At 43.8% G+C, this 15,511-nt stretch overlaps 1 protein-coding gene across 2 annotated transcripts in view; it reads left to right on the top strand.

Moving 5' to 3' along the window:
- LOC124777296 (T-cell activation inhibitor, mitochondrial-like) overlaps positions 1-15,511 on the top strand; it is a 344,729-nt gene that overhangs the window by 110,886 nt on the left and 218,332 nt on the right. For both annotated transcript variants that reach the window (XM_047252648.1, XM_047252647.1), the window contains one exon: positions 13,484-13,724. In XM_047252648.1, the coding sequence (XP_047108604.1) occupies positions 13,484-13,724 (241 nt within the window). The remainder of the gene's footprint in view (positions 1-13,483; positions 13,725-15,511) is intronic.

Below are 15,511 nucleotides of genomic sequence, written 5' to 3'. Positions count from 1 at the left end.
AAAAGGCAAATCTGGTGACTATTACATCTTATTGTCCTCTTCTGCCATCTGAAAATACGTTTAACTACTGGGGAACTGAGCTGGAGCAGTATTCCATACTGCGGATGAGAATAGAAGAAAGCAAAATATGACTGGAGCAACCACTGTTTGCTCATACTGTTCCTTAATTTATAGAATAAAAGAAGTATACAAGCTATTTTGTTGCAGAGGTAATTGTGTGTTCATCCCAAGAGAGTTTTTCTTCTATGAACAGTCCAAGTAGTTTTACTGTTTTGTTTTGATTTTTGGTTACCTTTAGATTAAAAATTATTTCTTCTTTTGCTGTTTGGTTCACGCACAGCTGATTGGCATGACACCAGTGATTAGCCATTTGCATCATTTCTCTGTTGTTAGCTAGTACACTTTGTAAATTTTTGCCTGTGGTTATTAATGTCATGTCATCAGCACATATTATATTCATACATGGTATATAATTTGAAAAGTCATTAACATAGACAATAAACAGGAAAGGCCAAAGAACAGAACCTTGGAATATTCCTCTTTTTATTGGAAATATTGCTGATCCCTGCTTATTTGCATATACAATCTGTAACCTATTGATTATATAAGGTTTCATTAAATTGCATGATTTACCTTCTAAGTCATAATAATCTAACTTTTTGAGACTATGTCGTGCAACACTGAGTCAAATGCTTCACTTAAATTAGTAAGTGTTCCAGACATAGAGAGCATTTTTTCTTATTCTTCATAAACATTATTTACGAAAGCTTCAACTGCTTTTACAGTTGATGGACCAGAACTGAACCCCAACTGTTGCTTATTTAAAATTTTGTTGCTTACAAAATAGCTGTATATCTGTTTATACATACAGTTTTCTATTATCTGTGATATGACTGGTACTACTGAAACGGATGTGTAGTTATTTGGGAGGTTTTTATCATCATTTTTATACATAGGTAATGTGACTGTGAGCTTAAGACATTCTGGAAAAATTCCTTCATTTAGGATTCTGTTAGACAGTGAAAGAAGTGGCATTTTGATTTCCTTTGCTATACATTTAAATGAAATTACTGAGGCAAAAGTAATCTTCTGTTTTGGAATTACTTTGTTTGTGATTCAGTTTTGAATGCCATTAAAAGTGATGAGAGGCCACGTAAATTTCTCACATATGTTGTTCATACTTGTCGGCACCAGAACTCTTTGTTTGTGGTTGGGAGTGGCATGGATAAGATTTATTGCACCTTCAAATCAGGGGGGTGTATACTGGCAGCCGAGACTGTATACTCCAAGAATTGGACAGATTGTTAGCATAGTTGCAGTTAGTCGGTGCTAATCTCGACTCTGTTAGATGAGAGTGTGTCCTTTACTATCGTGATGTGGCGTTCGTGATCTTGCATGGTGTTCCTGAAGATCAGGATATTGTTGAGATATACAAAACAGAAGTCGAACTGGAGCAAGAGATAGTCAATAAAGCTTGCCACATCTGGACAGCATTTATAAACCCAAATGGTATGAAATGGTACTCGTGCAAGTCGACGGGTGTGATAAGTGCCATTTTCAGAATGTTCTCAGGTGCGACTGGGATTTGGTTATAAGCATGTTTGCAGGCCAGTAGGCTGAAAATTGTAGCACCTGTGAGAAGGCGAGTGAAGTCGGAAATGTTTGGTACAGGATAATTGTCCATCACAGTTCTAGTGTTGGATTGTCTGTAATCACCACACATATGAAAGAAGCAGTCCTGTTTGGGCTGAGGTGTATGGGTGATGAGCAGTTACTATCGGACGGCTGTAATATTCCCACCTCAAGAAGTTCCTGTATTTGCTGGCAAGCCGAGCAAAACTTAAGTGGGTTAAGGTGGCGTGCCTTGTGGTGAATAGGTGCGCCCTCAGACTGACGATGCGATGAACGGTTCCATTCATGATGGTGGAAACATTTTGTCCGATGAGTGGGTGTGGGCGGGGCACAGTGTTGGTTGAATTTTTAGGGGCACATGACTTGGAAGCAGCATAGTTGTCTGCTTGGGAGGGGTAAAACAGCAAAAAGTCATATGTTTGTTATGTTTATGCCAGCACGGATGGCAGTTTGCGAGTGCCAAGTGTGTGGCGGGCACGAACAGTGCACATAGAGTGAGACTATTGTCTGAAGTGTACGAGAGAGACACATTTGGCGGTGGCGGCGCTGCTAGGGTCCATGGAGCTCTCAAGCAAGCCATGCAAGGAAGGTATGAGAGTTGAGCGGGGGGGGGGGGGGGGGGGGGGGGGGGGGGGGGAGGAGAGGGGGGGGGGGGCAATATTTATCAACACACAGGGCAGGTGCATGCTTGGTGGCAGGGTGCATGGTAGGAGCCCGGGCGGCTGGATTGTCATGAGTGTCAATTGGCGAAACAGGTGAGAGAGGCATTGAGTGGAACACACTTGATGGGGGTGGGGAGGTGGAATAACACTGTGTGGTTAAGACTGGAGTCATACGAGGTAGATGTGGAGTTGCTAACCTGTGTGCTGTTGTTGGCGAAGCTGTCAGGTGTGGTGGATGAAAACTCAGGCGTCACTGCTGCCGAGTGGTGTGAATTGATGTGGGTGGTGATTGCAGCAAGCTCATCCTCAGTGCGTACAATGCAATATTCCAAAACAGCGTTCTCACAGCAGAGGGCACATGTCTTGACACTTTCCACCAGGACGCGATCCATGGTTGCCAAAGTCCAGCTCGTGACAGCCACGCACTGATGTACTAAACAGTTAACAATGTTTACACTTGGAGAAAGTGGCGGAGCACATACACACGGGATGTGAGAGTTAGAGGTGTGGTGAAACAGAGAACCTTGAATGATGTTGGAGACAGGTGGTGGTGTGATAAGAAGCGGATTCCCAGTATTAGTTCTGTGATTCCACCACATGGAAGATCCAGGGGAGCGAGAGGCTGTTAGAGAGGCAGAGTTGAAGCTCGACGGAGTCACAGGTCTGGAGTGTAGCTGAGTTCCCAGCTGCCAGGAGAGAGCATGTGCATATGACGGGGTACAATTGAGACATCAGTGCTGGTGTCCATGAAGAGGATGTGACTCGAACGATAGTCTTTGACATAAAGGTGGCCGTTCAGTGGGACGGAGGCGTGAATAGAATGTAGTGTGGTTTGGCACTTATCGTACGATTGGCTTTTCGGATGCTTAAACAGAGGGTGGTACTTCTTAGCATGATTGCTGAATACGGTGCAGTACCAACAGTGAGGGTACATTGGGAGAGGAGGTGGCTGATTGTCCTTGATGTGTTCGGGAACATATGCTGGGGTGTATGGCGCAAGCGCGATATGCAGCGGTTTGGTGGATGGAGAGTGCACGTGCTGGGTGCCACGTGGTGCAGCAGTTTGAGGGAGGGGCATGCGGCCTGCCCCTGCATGCGGCCAGGTAAACTACTGGTGCAGGAGTGCCAACATATTGCATGAGCTCCTGCTGATGGCGCTGGTGTGTGAGCGAATAGACCTCATCAGCCATCTGCACATGCGAACTGATGGATTCCAGGGCATGGGGTAAGAGATGAACCTGGAGATCTGTAGGCCATTTTGATAACCACACTAACCACAGCATTTAGTTTGGCATCATCTGTTCGGTGACCAGAAGGTGTAGCTGGCGCTAAAGCTGGGACAGGGTGCAGTCGCTAAGATGTTCCTCGTATAGTATTCACAGAGTAATCTCTTGTGAGGAATGTGAAAGGCACTCTGTGATAGTCTGTTTTGCAAAATCTTACTTCGAAGTTAGCAGCAGCATCAAAAGTAGGTCGCAGATCAGGTCTGTGCACTCATGTAGATGAGTCATGAGGCACAGGAATTTTGAACTGGTGTCAGTGATGTGATACAGTTTGAACTAGTTCTCCACCAGTGCAAATCCCGTTGCTGGGTTGTCCTCGGATAGGGGGGGGGGGCAGGGCCAGTAATCGGCCTGGTGGTGGTAATGAGGACACACTAGTCCTGTATCTGAGTCCCTCTTATCACTAGTATGACGTGGATGCTGGAACAGTGCGGTCAAAGCGGATGGCACTGCGTAGGGTGTGAGTGAGCAGTCTGTTGGAACGGATGAGAGTGGCACCGAAGCACTAGGAAATGGTGCTGTAGAACTGTCTGATGCAATGTTTGTGGCACTGAAGTCCAATGTGGAAGGCATTGCCGGCTCCATGTGAAAAGCAAGTGGGTAAACGGCTGCAGCCAAAGCCCCCTGAAAGTTTACTTGGGGCGGTGGGGAGGGTGGAAGAGTGGACGTGCGCGGAGGAGCACAGTTAAATATTCCCACCGGGCTGTCGATAAGACGAACTGGAGCATGTTCAGAGGTGCGGAAACCACAGTTAGTATCACTCTGCAGCACATTGTTCATGTGAGGTAGGAGCCCATAAAGTGAACTGAGAGGCCGAACAATCACTGAGGGTGGAAACATACCTGGAATTGTTCATGATATACACTGGGTGTTGTCCACTTTGTAAACCGATGAAGTGGTATAGCACTTGGGCATCGTGGGAGCATGTGGTCTGTCCTAACAAAGGTGAGGTCGCACACGGCACTGTTGTAACGGTCGGCCGGGCGTCTGGCATCTGATACATAGTTTGTGCATGAAATGCAGAATTCACACTTTGCTCACCTCATTATGAAAATGCACATGTCGATGCACACTCACTGGAGAGGCAAACCCAAGTTTACAGTCACATGTTACATTGTTAAGTGTCTAATGTGTTGAGGTGACAAAGCTGCAGAAATGTATTGTGGTGGGGAAGTGACGAAATAACCCATTGTAGATACAGGAGCTTTGATATCCACATGTTACGCGGCTGGGTACATGGCTAATTGGAACGAATGAAGGCATAAACAAAGCCAGTGTGTTAGATGAGAAAATACTTGCACTACGAGGAAACAGCACTCGAATTCTTACTCAGGGTCACCACTGTGGAAATTCGGTTGGGTTGTAGCCCAAGGAAAACACACTTAATACTGCAAGACTCAATATTTTTTGTATTGGTAAGTAAAAACATCCACACTACAGCAAGTCATAGAGCAAACTGAATAAGCAAGATGGCATGGGCCATTAGAGAGTCAAAGATCTTGCGATGATGGAGATATGTTGTTTGTACTTGTTTATGCCACAATCTTATTTTTGATGTTGTGCTTTCTTTTTCCAAATTGTAATGTACTATGAATACTCACTTTTTCAGATGATTAATAATTAAAAATACGAAGATGCTACTTTAATTAAAATTTATGATGCAATACATGTTAATGAATTTTTCCATTTTTTAGTAGATGAAGAGTTTAAATGAAAGAAAAAAGTGTTGCTCCTAGTGAGAATTGAACCAGTGACTAAGTCATTACAACATTTACATGGTGTGCACTCAGCTACCAACAACTCTCTCAATATATTTGAAATATCTCAGACTTAACAGTGCTCATAAATCTTTGAAATATGTAATGGGCTGTAGTATATTCCTAGGTTATTCACGTAATGGTAGTACTTGAGGTTTTTGTGGTATGGTTGACATCTGTCTTACAGTGTCCACCACTTCAGGTTTTTCATCTCCTGCGTGGTGCTGTATTCAGTATGTCGTCTCATCACTCAATGGAGTCAGTTTTGCACACACGGTCTCCCCTGCTTTGTAGCTAGGAGTAGTTTGGCAGTCAGCAGCTTTTGTATCGTATTTTCCATGACTTTTCAGTAACACCCTGAGCCATTAACTCATCCTGTGTCCAAGCCAGTTCATTTAATTTCCTTGAGGTAGCAAGCACTTGGTATTTGACATATTACTAGTTTGCTCACATTTGCTGCAACTGTTGTCTAGAATAACTGTCTCACAGAGGCAGTGTTTTGCAGTGTTTCAAGACTGATGACAGGTAAGTAAGTGCAGTCGAATATGTGAAGACCCAAGTTCCAGACCATTAGCAATCTCTCATGGCTGCTCACATTACTCACTCACTGTCTGAGTGAGTCTCTCTGTATCTCATAATTTACAGTTTGCTTTCTCATCTCCCACACTTTTTCTCCTCCAGGGCACTGAATTTTCGTTTTAATGGCTTTGTCATTTGTAGGCTGAATTTCAAATCCCACCCATTTGCTGACCGACTTTCCATAACCATTCCTCATAATTTTCATGCAGAGTGACAGTTTTCGATTTTGCGGCAGCTGGCGTGTGACCTGGGAACTCCCATCTTTTTCTCATGTGCTATATGTTGTGGCAGTTGCCAGTGTTGGCTGTAATATTCCCAGTGAATTGTTTTGAGCATTTGTTGACATATGTCAAGAAAGCAGCTACACAATAACAAACCCACTTGTTTGTAATGTGAACACTTGGACTTCATGTCTTAGGTATCTATGACTTAGCGGCATCCCTCTTGCTGTCTGTTGAACTTTAAACAGGGCAACTCCTCATGAGGAAGGCAAATACCTTGGTTAAGCTGCCCTGTCTGGCACACTGGCTATGGTTTATAAGTCCCTTTTGTTCACAGTGGATGGTGGAGAAGTCTTACACTGTGTTATTTTTCTATTTCATATCCCCACAAATTGTTCCACTGAGATGTTTGTATACATTGATTGATTCCAGCTGTGACTAGTTGGTATTGTTGTCATAGGCATGGAGTGATTCAACAGTATTGTAATCATAGGACACTACATTTTTTCATTTTGTAAAGTGCACAATTTTACGTTTCTGAGCACTTCAAACAAGTTTCCAATGTGAGACCTTAACTTTTCCCGGCTAATTGAATGTTCAAATAACTTACGTGTTTGCTGCCGGGTGATGTCGTCGACCACCGCCAATATTTCGACAGGAGCACACCCTGCAGTTGTGCCTTGAGAATGGCAGGGTGTGCTCCTGTCGAAATATCGGCGGTGGTCAGTGATGTCACCCGGCTGCAAACCCGTAAGTTATTTGAAGTTTCCAATATTTGCATCACTTTGAAGTTTATCAGGAACTGAATGAATATTTGTGCCCTACAAAAATTCTGTGGTTACTATTATGACTACCAAACATCCCAACACACCCTGAAGCACACCTGAAACTACTTCTACAGATATGGATGCCTCCCCATACAAAATAATGTACTGCACCCTCCTTACCAAGAAATCCTCAACCCAGTCCAAAATTTGGTTTAATGCCTTACAAACGATGGAACTTTTGGTAATAGACATTGATATGATGCAGAGTCAGGTGCTTTTTAGAAGCCGAGAAATACTGCATCTGTATGACTGCTTTGTGATGTATGCCTTCGAGGATGTCATGTAGGGAAAGCACAAGTTGGGTTTTGCTTTACAAATGTCTTTGGAATACACACTGCTTAGCATGGGGGAGGTCATTCTGTTTGAGATTTCACATTTCAGCACAGGTTATGTGCTGAGAAACTATAACAGATGGATTTCGCAGTTACTTGACAGTAGTTTTGTGGATAATATCTGCTACTCTTCTTGTAGCCAGATGTGCCCTGTGCTTTCTTTCAACCTGTGGGTGCTGTGTTGTTTTTGTTTGTGGGATCTGTGATACGTTTTGGTTAAAATAGGGTTTAACTCAGCCATAATTTATGTATAGAATCACAAAATGATTTCATCAGGTTCTGACGCTTTATTCAGTTTTACAATTTCAGCTGCCTTTCAGTGCCACTGAGTCTAATAACTATAACATTCATCTTTGCAGTGGTGGGAGAATTAAACTGAGACAGCACTCCGGATTTGCATTGTAAAAGAACATTTCAAAATGGAGTTCAGCATTTCTGATTTTGCTTTTCTGTCCTAAATTTCAGTTACAATATTATGAATTTCATTTACAGTTTAATCCATGACTCTATGATCCCTAACCTTGGTGTTACTGATAGTCTTCACATATGACCAGAATTTTTTCTGATAAAATTGTGCTTTGATAGTCCTTGCTGCCTATATGTAGTGTTCTTGTGACAGCCAAACTATTTTCTTTTAGCGTCCCTGTATCTGTAGCCTGATACTTTGTTTTATGCCTATTGCACAGCAGGCAATTTGTCTTTATAAATATCACATCCAACATGAGCTTTTCTGCTAGATACATACCTATCCAGAGCATGGACAACTAATCTTTTAAATTCCACCACAGTTCTTCTACAAGCACCTGCCCAGAGCTAAATGTTCGAAGCTCCTCTTTGAGAAATGACACTACTGATTCTTTATCTGGTCTAGTGAAAATATAAATCTTTCTTCTAGTTTTTGTTACACTTAGTTCTTTGTTAATCGTTGTTGCTGCAACTGTGTCATGTTCACTAATGCCAGTTTCAATCTGGACATTCACAAAGCAGGCAGGTCTGTTTGTTACCATTACATCCAATATATTTCCATCATTAATGGGCTCCTTGGTAGTTTTCAGAGAAGACATTTAGTAATGTTTTGAAGAATGTCTTGTAACATCCATAATTTAAAAAACTGTAGTTAACCCAGGTGATGGTTGAATGAATCAAATCACCTCCAATGATGATAGTATGATAGGAAATATCTGTGGTAGTGAACTGAGGTTTTTCTCTAAAGTGTTTGGTTACATCTGGGATAGCGTCCAATGGTCAATAGAAATATCCAGTTATAAATTTCTGAACACCCTTGATACTAAGTCTCTCCCAAACAGTCTTGCATGCAACTTCACTTTCTATCTTCGTAAATTTGAGTTTATTGTACACCAAGGGGCCTGGGTTCGATTCCCAGCTGGGGCAGGAGATTTTCTCCGCTCAGGGACTGGCTGTTGTGTTGTCCTCATCATCATTTCATCCCTATCTGCGACGTGCAAGGCACCCAATGTAGCTCAATTGCAATAAGTAATTGCCCTCAGTGGCCGAACTTCCCCGAATGGGGGACTCCCAGCCCACTATTCCATACGCTCATTTCCATGAGTTTCTTGTATTCTGTGACAAATATTATACCACCATTTTCCATTAATGTATCCTTTCAGTATATACTTCAAGCACATTTGTTAATTTGAGCCTTTAGCCAGCTTTCTGTACCTAGTATTTTGTAAGCTCCACTGGTTTTTAGCAATGATTCAAACAAGGGCTTTGTTGTGAATTCTTCAGCTGTTCATCACCATGATTTTAAAGCCATTCATCAAAAGAATTTTGATAGCATCATCTGTGAAGGGCATTTGTTTCGATATTATGTTGATGTCTCCAATAGCCCCCCCCCCCCCCTCCCCCGCCCCCTGGCCTGAGGTATTCCCGCCTGTTGTAAGAGGTGATTAAAAGGAGTCCCACACATTTTGGCCTTTATGTGATGATCTCCTACAGGGTTTGGCCTCCATTTTTCCAAAATTTCCCAAAGAGCGAGCCAGTTGTGGAAGGGCCCCTTACACGGAGCATGATGTCCATCGTGCATGGTGATCTTTGGCCCACTTTATCATTGTGGATTTGCAGTTACACTCATCCTCCATCTGTTGGTCAAGGACACCTTCCTGGGTGCATTTTTCTCCATCCACTGTGCAGTGTCGTTTTCTACGCCGACGATGACCATGGACTTCTTTGCACCTGATATCCAGCGCAGTAGCCGGTCCACTGTGGTAGGGTTGTAGCCCCCTGACTACACAGGGATCACTCTGCTGATGCCTGCACCGTTAGCTCCCCATGTATGCCAAGGAGTAGGTGCCTGTCACAGTCGAGCATCGGGACTCCCGGCAGTGGCCATATTGCCAGGTGGCCTTTGCTGCAGCTGGATGGTGCCTGTGGGGGAGGGCCTCTGGTAGGAGTGGGTGGCATCAGGGCGGATGATATGCCATGAAACATAGTATCTCATCTCTTGCTGGTGGACCACGACCAACAGTCTCTAAGCTTGAGGTCTAACTTCAATGCAAAAAAATACAACCCCAAATTGTTCCCCTCCCTGGCCACACCATGGGAGGAATGCCAGGTTAAGGATGGCAGCGAAGCTTATACGACCCGTTACCTCGTATGTATGAGAGTTGATGGGAATCTTTCGTGTCCATGAAGCCTCAGTTTTTTGTGGAGAATTTAGGGGACAAGTTTGGGAAGGTGGAGGGATTGCCCAAAATGCGATCTGGGTCAGTCTTGATAAAAACCTCTGCCTGGTCATGGGCATTGCTCACCTGTTGTGACAAGTTGGGGGATGTTTCAGTTACCATCATGCCCCATAAGAGCTTAAATATGGTCCAGGGTATTATATTCCACAGGAACATTCTTTTGCACTCTGACGACGAGCTGCGTGCCAATTTAGAGTGGTGAGGTGTTCATTTCATCTGGCATGTCCATTGGGGTCCGAGGGATAATCAGTTTGCCACCGGTGCCTTCATCTTGGCCTTCGAGGTGACACATTACCTGAGAAGGTCAAGGTGATGGTCTACTGCTATGATGTCAAGCCCTATATCCCTCCCCTGATGCAGTGCTTTAAGTGCTGGAAGTTGGGGCATATGTCTTCCCGCTGTACTTCCAGTGTCATCTGTTGAGATTGTGGATGTCCTTCGCATCCAAATACTCCATGTGCCCCACTTCCCATCTGTGTCAACTGTGGAGAGCACCATTCCCCTTGTTCAACGGACTGTAGGATTCTACAAAAAGAAAGGAAAATAATGGAATACAAGACCCTGGACTGACTGACCTACACTGAGGCTAAGAGAAAATATGAGAGGCTACATCCTGTGCATATGACATCCACTTACAGCACCGCTACGACAACAGTTCTAGCACCTTCTGTTACACCATGTACAGTTGGCTCTCAGAGCAGTCAGACTCCATTTGCCCCTTGATGGTTGGGGGCACTTCTATCCCAGTTGCTCCTGCACCACCTACTTCGAGAGCAACACCCCCCACAACCGTCAGGGACATCAGTCCCCACTTCCCAGACAGAGAAGCGTAAGTCTTCTTCGACTCCTCTTGCTAGGAAGGGATCCCTTGGGTCACTTCTTTCCCAGGTTTCTACCAGTGGCAAAGCAGACACCTGCCAGTGGCTGTAGATGTTCATAGGGCTTCACAGTCCTCCTCAGTCCCTGGGATTAAATCAGTGAAGCCCTCCCAGCTGAAAAAACCTAAAGAGCAGTGAGACAAACCAAAAAGAAGACGACCCCCAAGAACCCAGACATTTCGGTGGCATCCATACCACCACTACCTACCAGCTCTGCGTCTGAGGATAAATTGGAGATTCTGGCATCCGCTGAGGATTTAGATCTCGCTGGGCCCTCAGACACAATGGATGTTGATCGCACAGGTACTCAGTCTGTGGCGGCAAGTGACCCTGAGCATTTCATGCCTTCCCAGCCTCATGATAATGTCATCCTCCAGTGGAATTACTGTGGTTTTTCCGCCACCTGGCTGAGCTACAGCAACTGTTAAGCTTTACATTTGCTTTCTGAATTGCCCTCCAGGAAACCTGGTTCCTGGCAATGCGAATCCCTGCCCTCCGCAGCTATAGAGGATATTACAAGAACCGTAGTGACTATAATAGAGTGTCAGGTTGAGTTTGCATCTATGTCCTGAACTCGGTATGTAGTGAACCTGTGCCTCTTCAAACTCCTCTTGAAGTTGTGGCTGTCAGGATAAGGACAAAGCAGGAAATAATTGTCTGCAACGTATATCTTCCTTCAGATGGTGCAGTACCCCTGAACGTATTGGCTGCATTGATTCATCAACTCCCTAAACCTTTTTTACTTTTGGGAGATTTTGACACCCATAACCTCTTGTAGGGTGGCACCATGCTTACTGGCCGAGGTGGAGATGTTGAAAATTTAGTGTCCCAGCTCGACATCTGCCTCCTGAATACTGGGGCCACCACGCATTTCAGTGTGACTCATGGTACTTACTCGGCCATTGATTTATCACTTTGCAGCCCAGGACTTATCCCATCTGTCCACTGGAGAGCCCACGATGTGGCAGTGACCACTTCCCCATCTTCCTGTCACTCCCCCCACCTCATGCCCACAGACATCTGCCCAGATGGATTTAAACAAGGCGTACTGGGAAACTTTCACCTCTGCTGTCACCATTGATTCTCCCCCACTCAGTAACATCAATGTGATGGTTGAGCGAGACACCAGGACTCGTTTCTGCGGCGGAAAACATGACCCCTGTTCCTTAGGGTGCCCCAGGTGAAACACAGTACCTTGGTGGTCGCTGAAAATCGCTGAGGCAATTAAGGAGTGTTGGCGGACTCTACAGCGACATAAGCATCACCCGAATTACTGGCTCCTTTTCCCACCTCAGAGGTTTATCTCCTGCATTGGCGGCCCAGGTCAGGGCTTATGATCACAGTTCGTACCCGATCCCTCCTCTGTGAACTAGAGTCCTTTCCTTTACCACTTCCCCTCCGGGTCCATCTGCATACACCTCCATGGTGTATCACTAGGCCGCGGCTTCATCTGGACCTTTCACATGACCCTAAGGACACAATTACTCCTGCGGCTCTCCACTGTCACTTCCTCTTGATTCTTGATGTGTTCCGGGGCTCTGAAGTGGTTTACAACGATGGCTTGATGGCTGATGGTCACATCGGCTTTGTCTATGTTCACAGAGGCCATATTGAACAGCATTCCTTGCCATGATGGCTGCAGTGTATTCAGTGCAGAACTGGTGGCCATATCTCATGCTTTTGAGAGCACATCCGTTCATGCCCTGGTGAGTCATTTCTTCTCTGTACCGACTCCTTGAGCAGTCTCCAAGCTATTGACCTGTGCTACCCTCGCCATCCTTTGGTAGCAATCATCCAGGAGTCCATCTATGCTCTGGAATGGTCCAGTCATTCCGTGGTGTTTGTGTGGATGTCAGGACACATTGGAAGCCCAGGCAACAAATTTACTGACAGGCTTGCCAAACAGGCTATGCAGAAACTGCTTCTGGAGATCGGAATCTCTGAAACTGACCTGACCTGATCTGTATTATGCTTCAAGGCTTTTTCCCTTTGGGAGAATGGCATAGCCTCGGTATGCACAACAAACTGCGTGCCATTAAGGAGACTACGAGTGTGTGGAAGTCCTCCATGTGGGCCTGTCACCGGGAGTCTGGGGACAATGACATAGATTTTGAATTTCATTAAGATTCTGTGACCAAGGCTGGTGTCTCTGTTTTCCTTGCCAGCTGCTGCCAGACGACAGGCATCATTAATTCCAACATGGTAAAAAACCTTTTGTTTGTTGCACCTGGTTCTCTCAGTGGCTGCTGGAACAGTCTCTTCATTGTGTTGAAGAGACTGTTTCCCATCTCTTGTCGCCATTTCTCTAAGGGGTATTATTATTCACCAGATGTTCAAAACGCTGACAATTAACAGACCCCTACCTGTTTGCACTTGCTGTTGCTGACATGGGACACATCACGTGTACTGTGCTAATGTGTCTCACAGAGTGATTATTAACTTGCCATAAGAAATAAATATTCCTTTTTGTTTACTGTCCTTTCTTTGGTCTTGAAATATTGTCTGTAGTTTATTGATTTGTAAAGATGTTGAGTACACAAAATGAAAATGTAAGATGGTATTTTATTCCAAACATAATATTTTTCCTACACTTTTTCTTCTTTTTAGGTTTGTTTCGAACAGTGAAGATTAATCTTTCACACAGAGATTTACGAAAAACTGTCCATGGTATTTTAAAGACGTGTAACTTACCAACTGCGTATGTAGAGAGGATACCTGAAAAATCTGAAACCACAAGTCCAAATGAATTCAAGTTTGATGCAGTGAAATTTGAACAGAACGATCCCATGTATGGAAGCTACATTCTTAAAAGTAAAATTAAAAAAGCAAAGGAAACAGAAACATTAAGGCAAGTGACAATTTTTTTGAAGACAATTTTAATAGAGTATTAAGGTGTACATTAAAGGGAGAAACAAAGTGTAGGGGTCAAAAGATGAAGAGAAGATGAAAGTGGAAAAAAAGGTGTGCAATAAACAATGTACAGAGTTCATTCAGCATGTCGTATGTTATGTTGCTGCTCACTACAGATTGCATGTGTTATTTCTTTTTTATATGTGTGTGTATATTTTAATTTATTTATACATACATCAGAATACAGTTGTCATGTATTTCTCTTCAATATGTTTTCATACAGCACAAGCATGTTAGCTTTGGTAGAAGGTACAAATTATTGTTAGCTACTGCAGAAGGTGATATTGATGATTGTTGATGTGTTTACAGTTGTAGGAAGTGGATACAAGGTAGACCTTTATACTATAAACACAAGGACATACAGTTCCATGGGTAAAATTCGTATACTTTTATTTACAATATGTACACATATTCAAGCAAGCAAAAGCAAATATTTAACTTCCTTTGTTGCATTTACAATTGTTGGACTGACTGAATACTGTCATTGTTTCTCCAACTAGTCATTTTTAGTAATTGAGGATTGTGGCACAGGCTTCGAAGGCAGTCTTCCAAGGTTCATAATATCTTCTGCGCCAGATCTCTGTGTGTTCTGTCTTATAAAGAAGTGTGGGAGGATACGGTTTGCTCCATTGGAGGCATGGTTATTAGCAGTGACTATCTGCATTTCTTGCACCACATTTTGGTCTTGCAGTGAGTGATGGAGATAATGAAATGAGCGAAGCATCCTCTAGCATCCAGCCAGGAGTTAATACAGTTGGCTGATTTTGGAGTTGTGGACTGGCAGTGTCATGTGTGGTCAGCATAAATGCTGTCAATCCCACAGCCAACTTAAATGATAGAATGTGCATAAATTTGTCAATATTTGTTTATTAGACCATGCCCATCATTTAAATATTCGCCAGAGTTTCCTGAATAACAGCTTAATCAGCTGGAGGAATTGCATTGTATTCAACATTCAGTAACAATGTCAAACTGTGGTCACTTAGAGAGCGGCTTCTGTTCAACTGCTCTTCTCATCTTAGATAAAACCCTGTTTTCTGACATTTGCATTTAATGGTCCGGTTGGCCAAGTTCCTCATGCATGCACAGAATATGCCATACATCATAAGGTGACTTGCAGGGTGTAGATGTAGACATAGAGTTGGGCCACGTGGCAGGCAGCCTGTATTAGCTGCTCCTTCTCCCACTCCTGCAGCATTTGAATAGCCTGGTCTATAGCCTTTCTACAGTCCCTGTCCCATTACCACCATAATCCTTACTTCTCACTGTGAATACTATGTGACTGTACTCAACATTCACCATCTCCACGACCTTGCTGTCATGAGCCACTATCTTCCCTATGTTGTCCTGACATTGAACTGGTTGCTTGCATGCCACATTGTTATTTACTAGCAAGATTGCTAACTCACAAAGCAATATAAAAATACCGCAGGGCTATTATAGTGTGAATGACAGATATAGAAACAGCCAAGTCCATTTTGTCAGTTTCAGCATCTGGAGTGGGAATTAGAAGTTATCCATGGGTGCTGATGGCCTTCCCATATCCTTTACACACAGTATCCTACCCATTTACTCTAGGAATAGACTTCTTGTTCCATTTTGTCTTGTGCCACTAACAATCTCATTTCCACTTTCAACTATTTAGCATACTTCCCTTAACCAATATCACTGAAGCCTGGAAAACATCAGCCTTGTCCTTTTCCAAGGCTTTGCTACTTCTTGTTG

This window comes from Schistocerca piceifrons, chromosome 2 (genome assembly GCF_021461385.2).
Source record: "Schistocerca piceifrons isolate TAMUIC-IGC-003096 chromosome 2, iqSchPice1.1, whole genome shotgun sequence".
Classification (NCBI taxonomy): Eukaryota; Metazoa; Arthropoda; class Insecta; order Orthoptera; family Acrididae; genus Schistocerca; species Schistocerca piceifrons.
The sequence above is the reverse complement of the archived record's forward strand: the minus strand, read 5'-3'. Positions and strand labels throughout refer to the sequence as shown.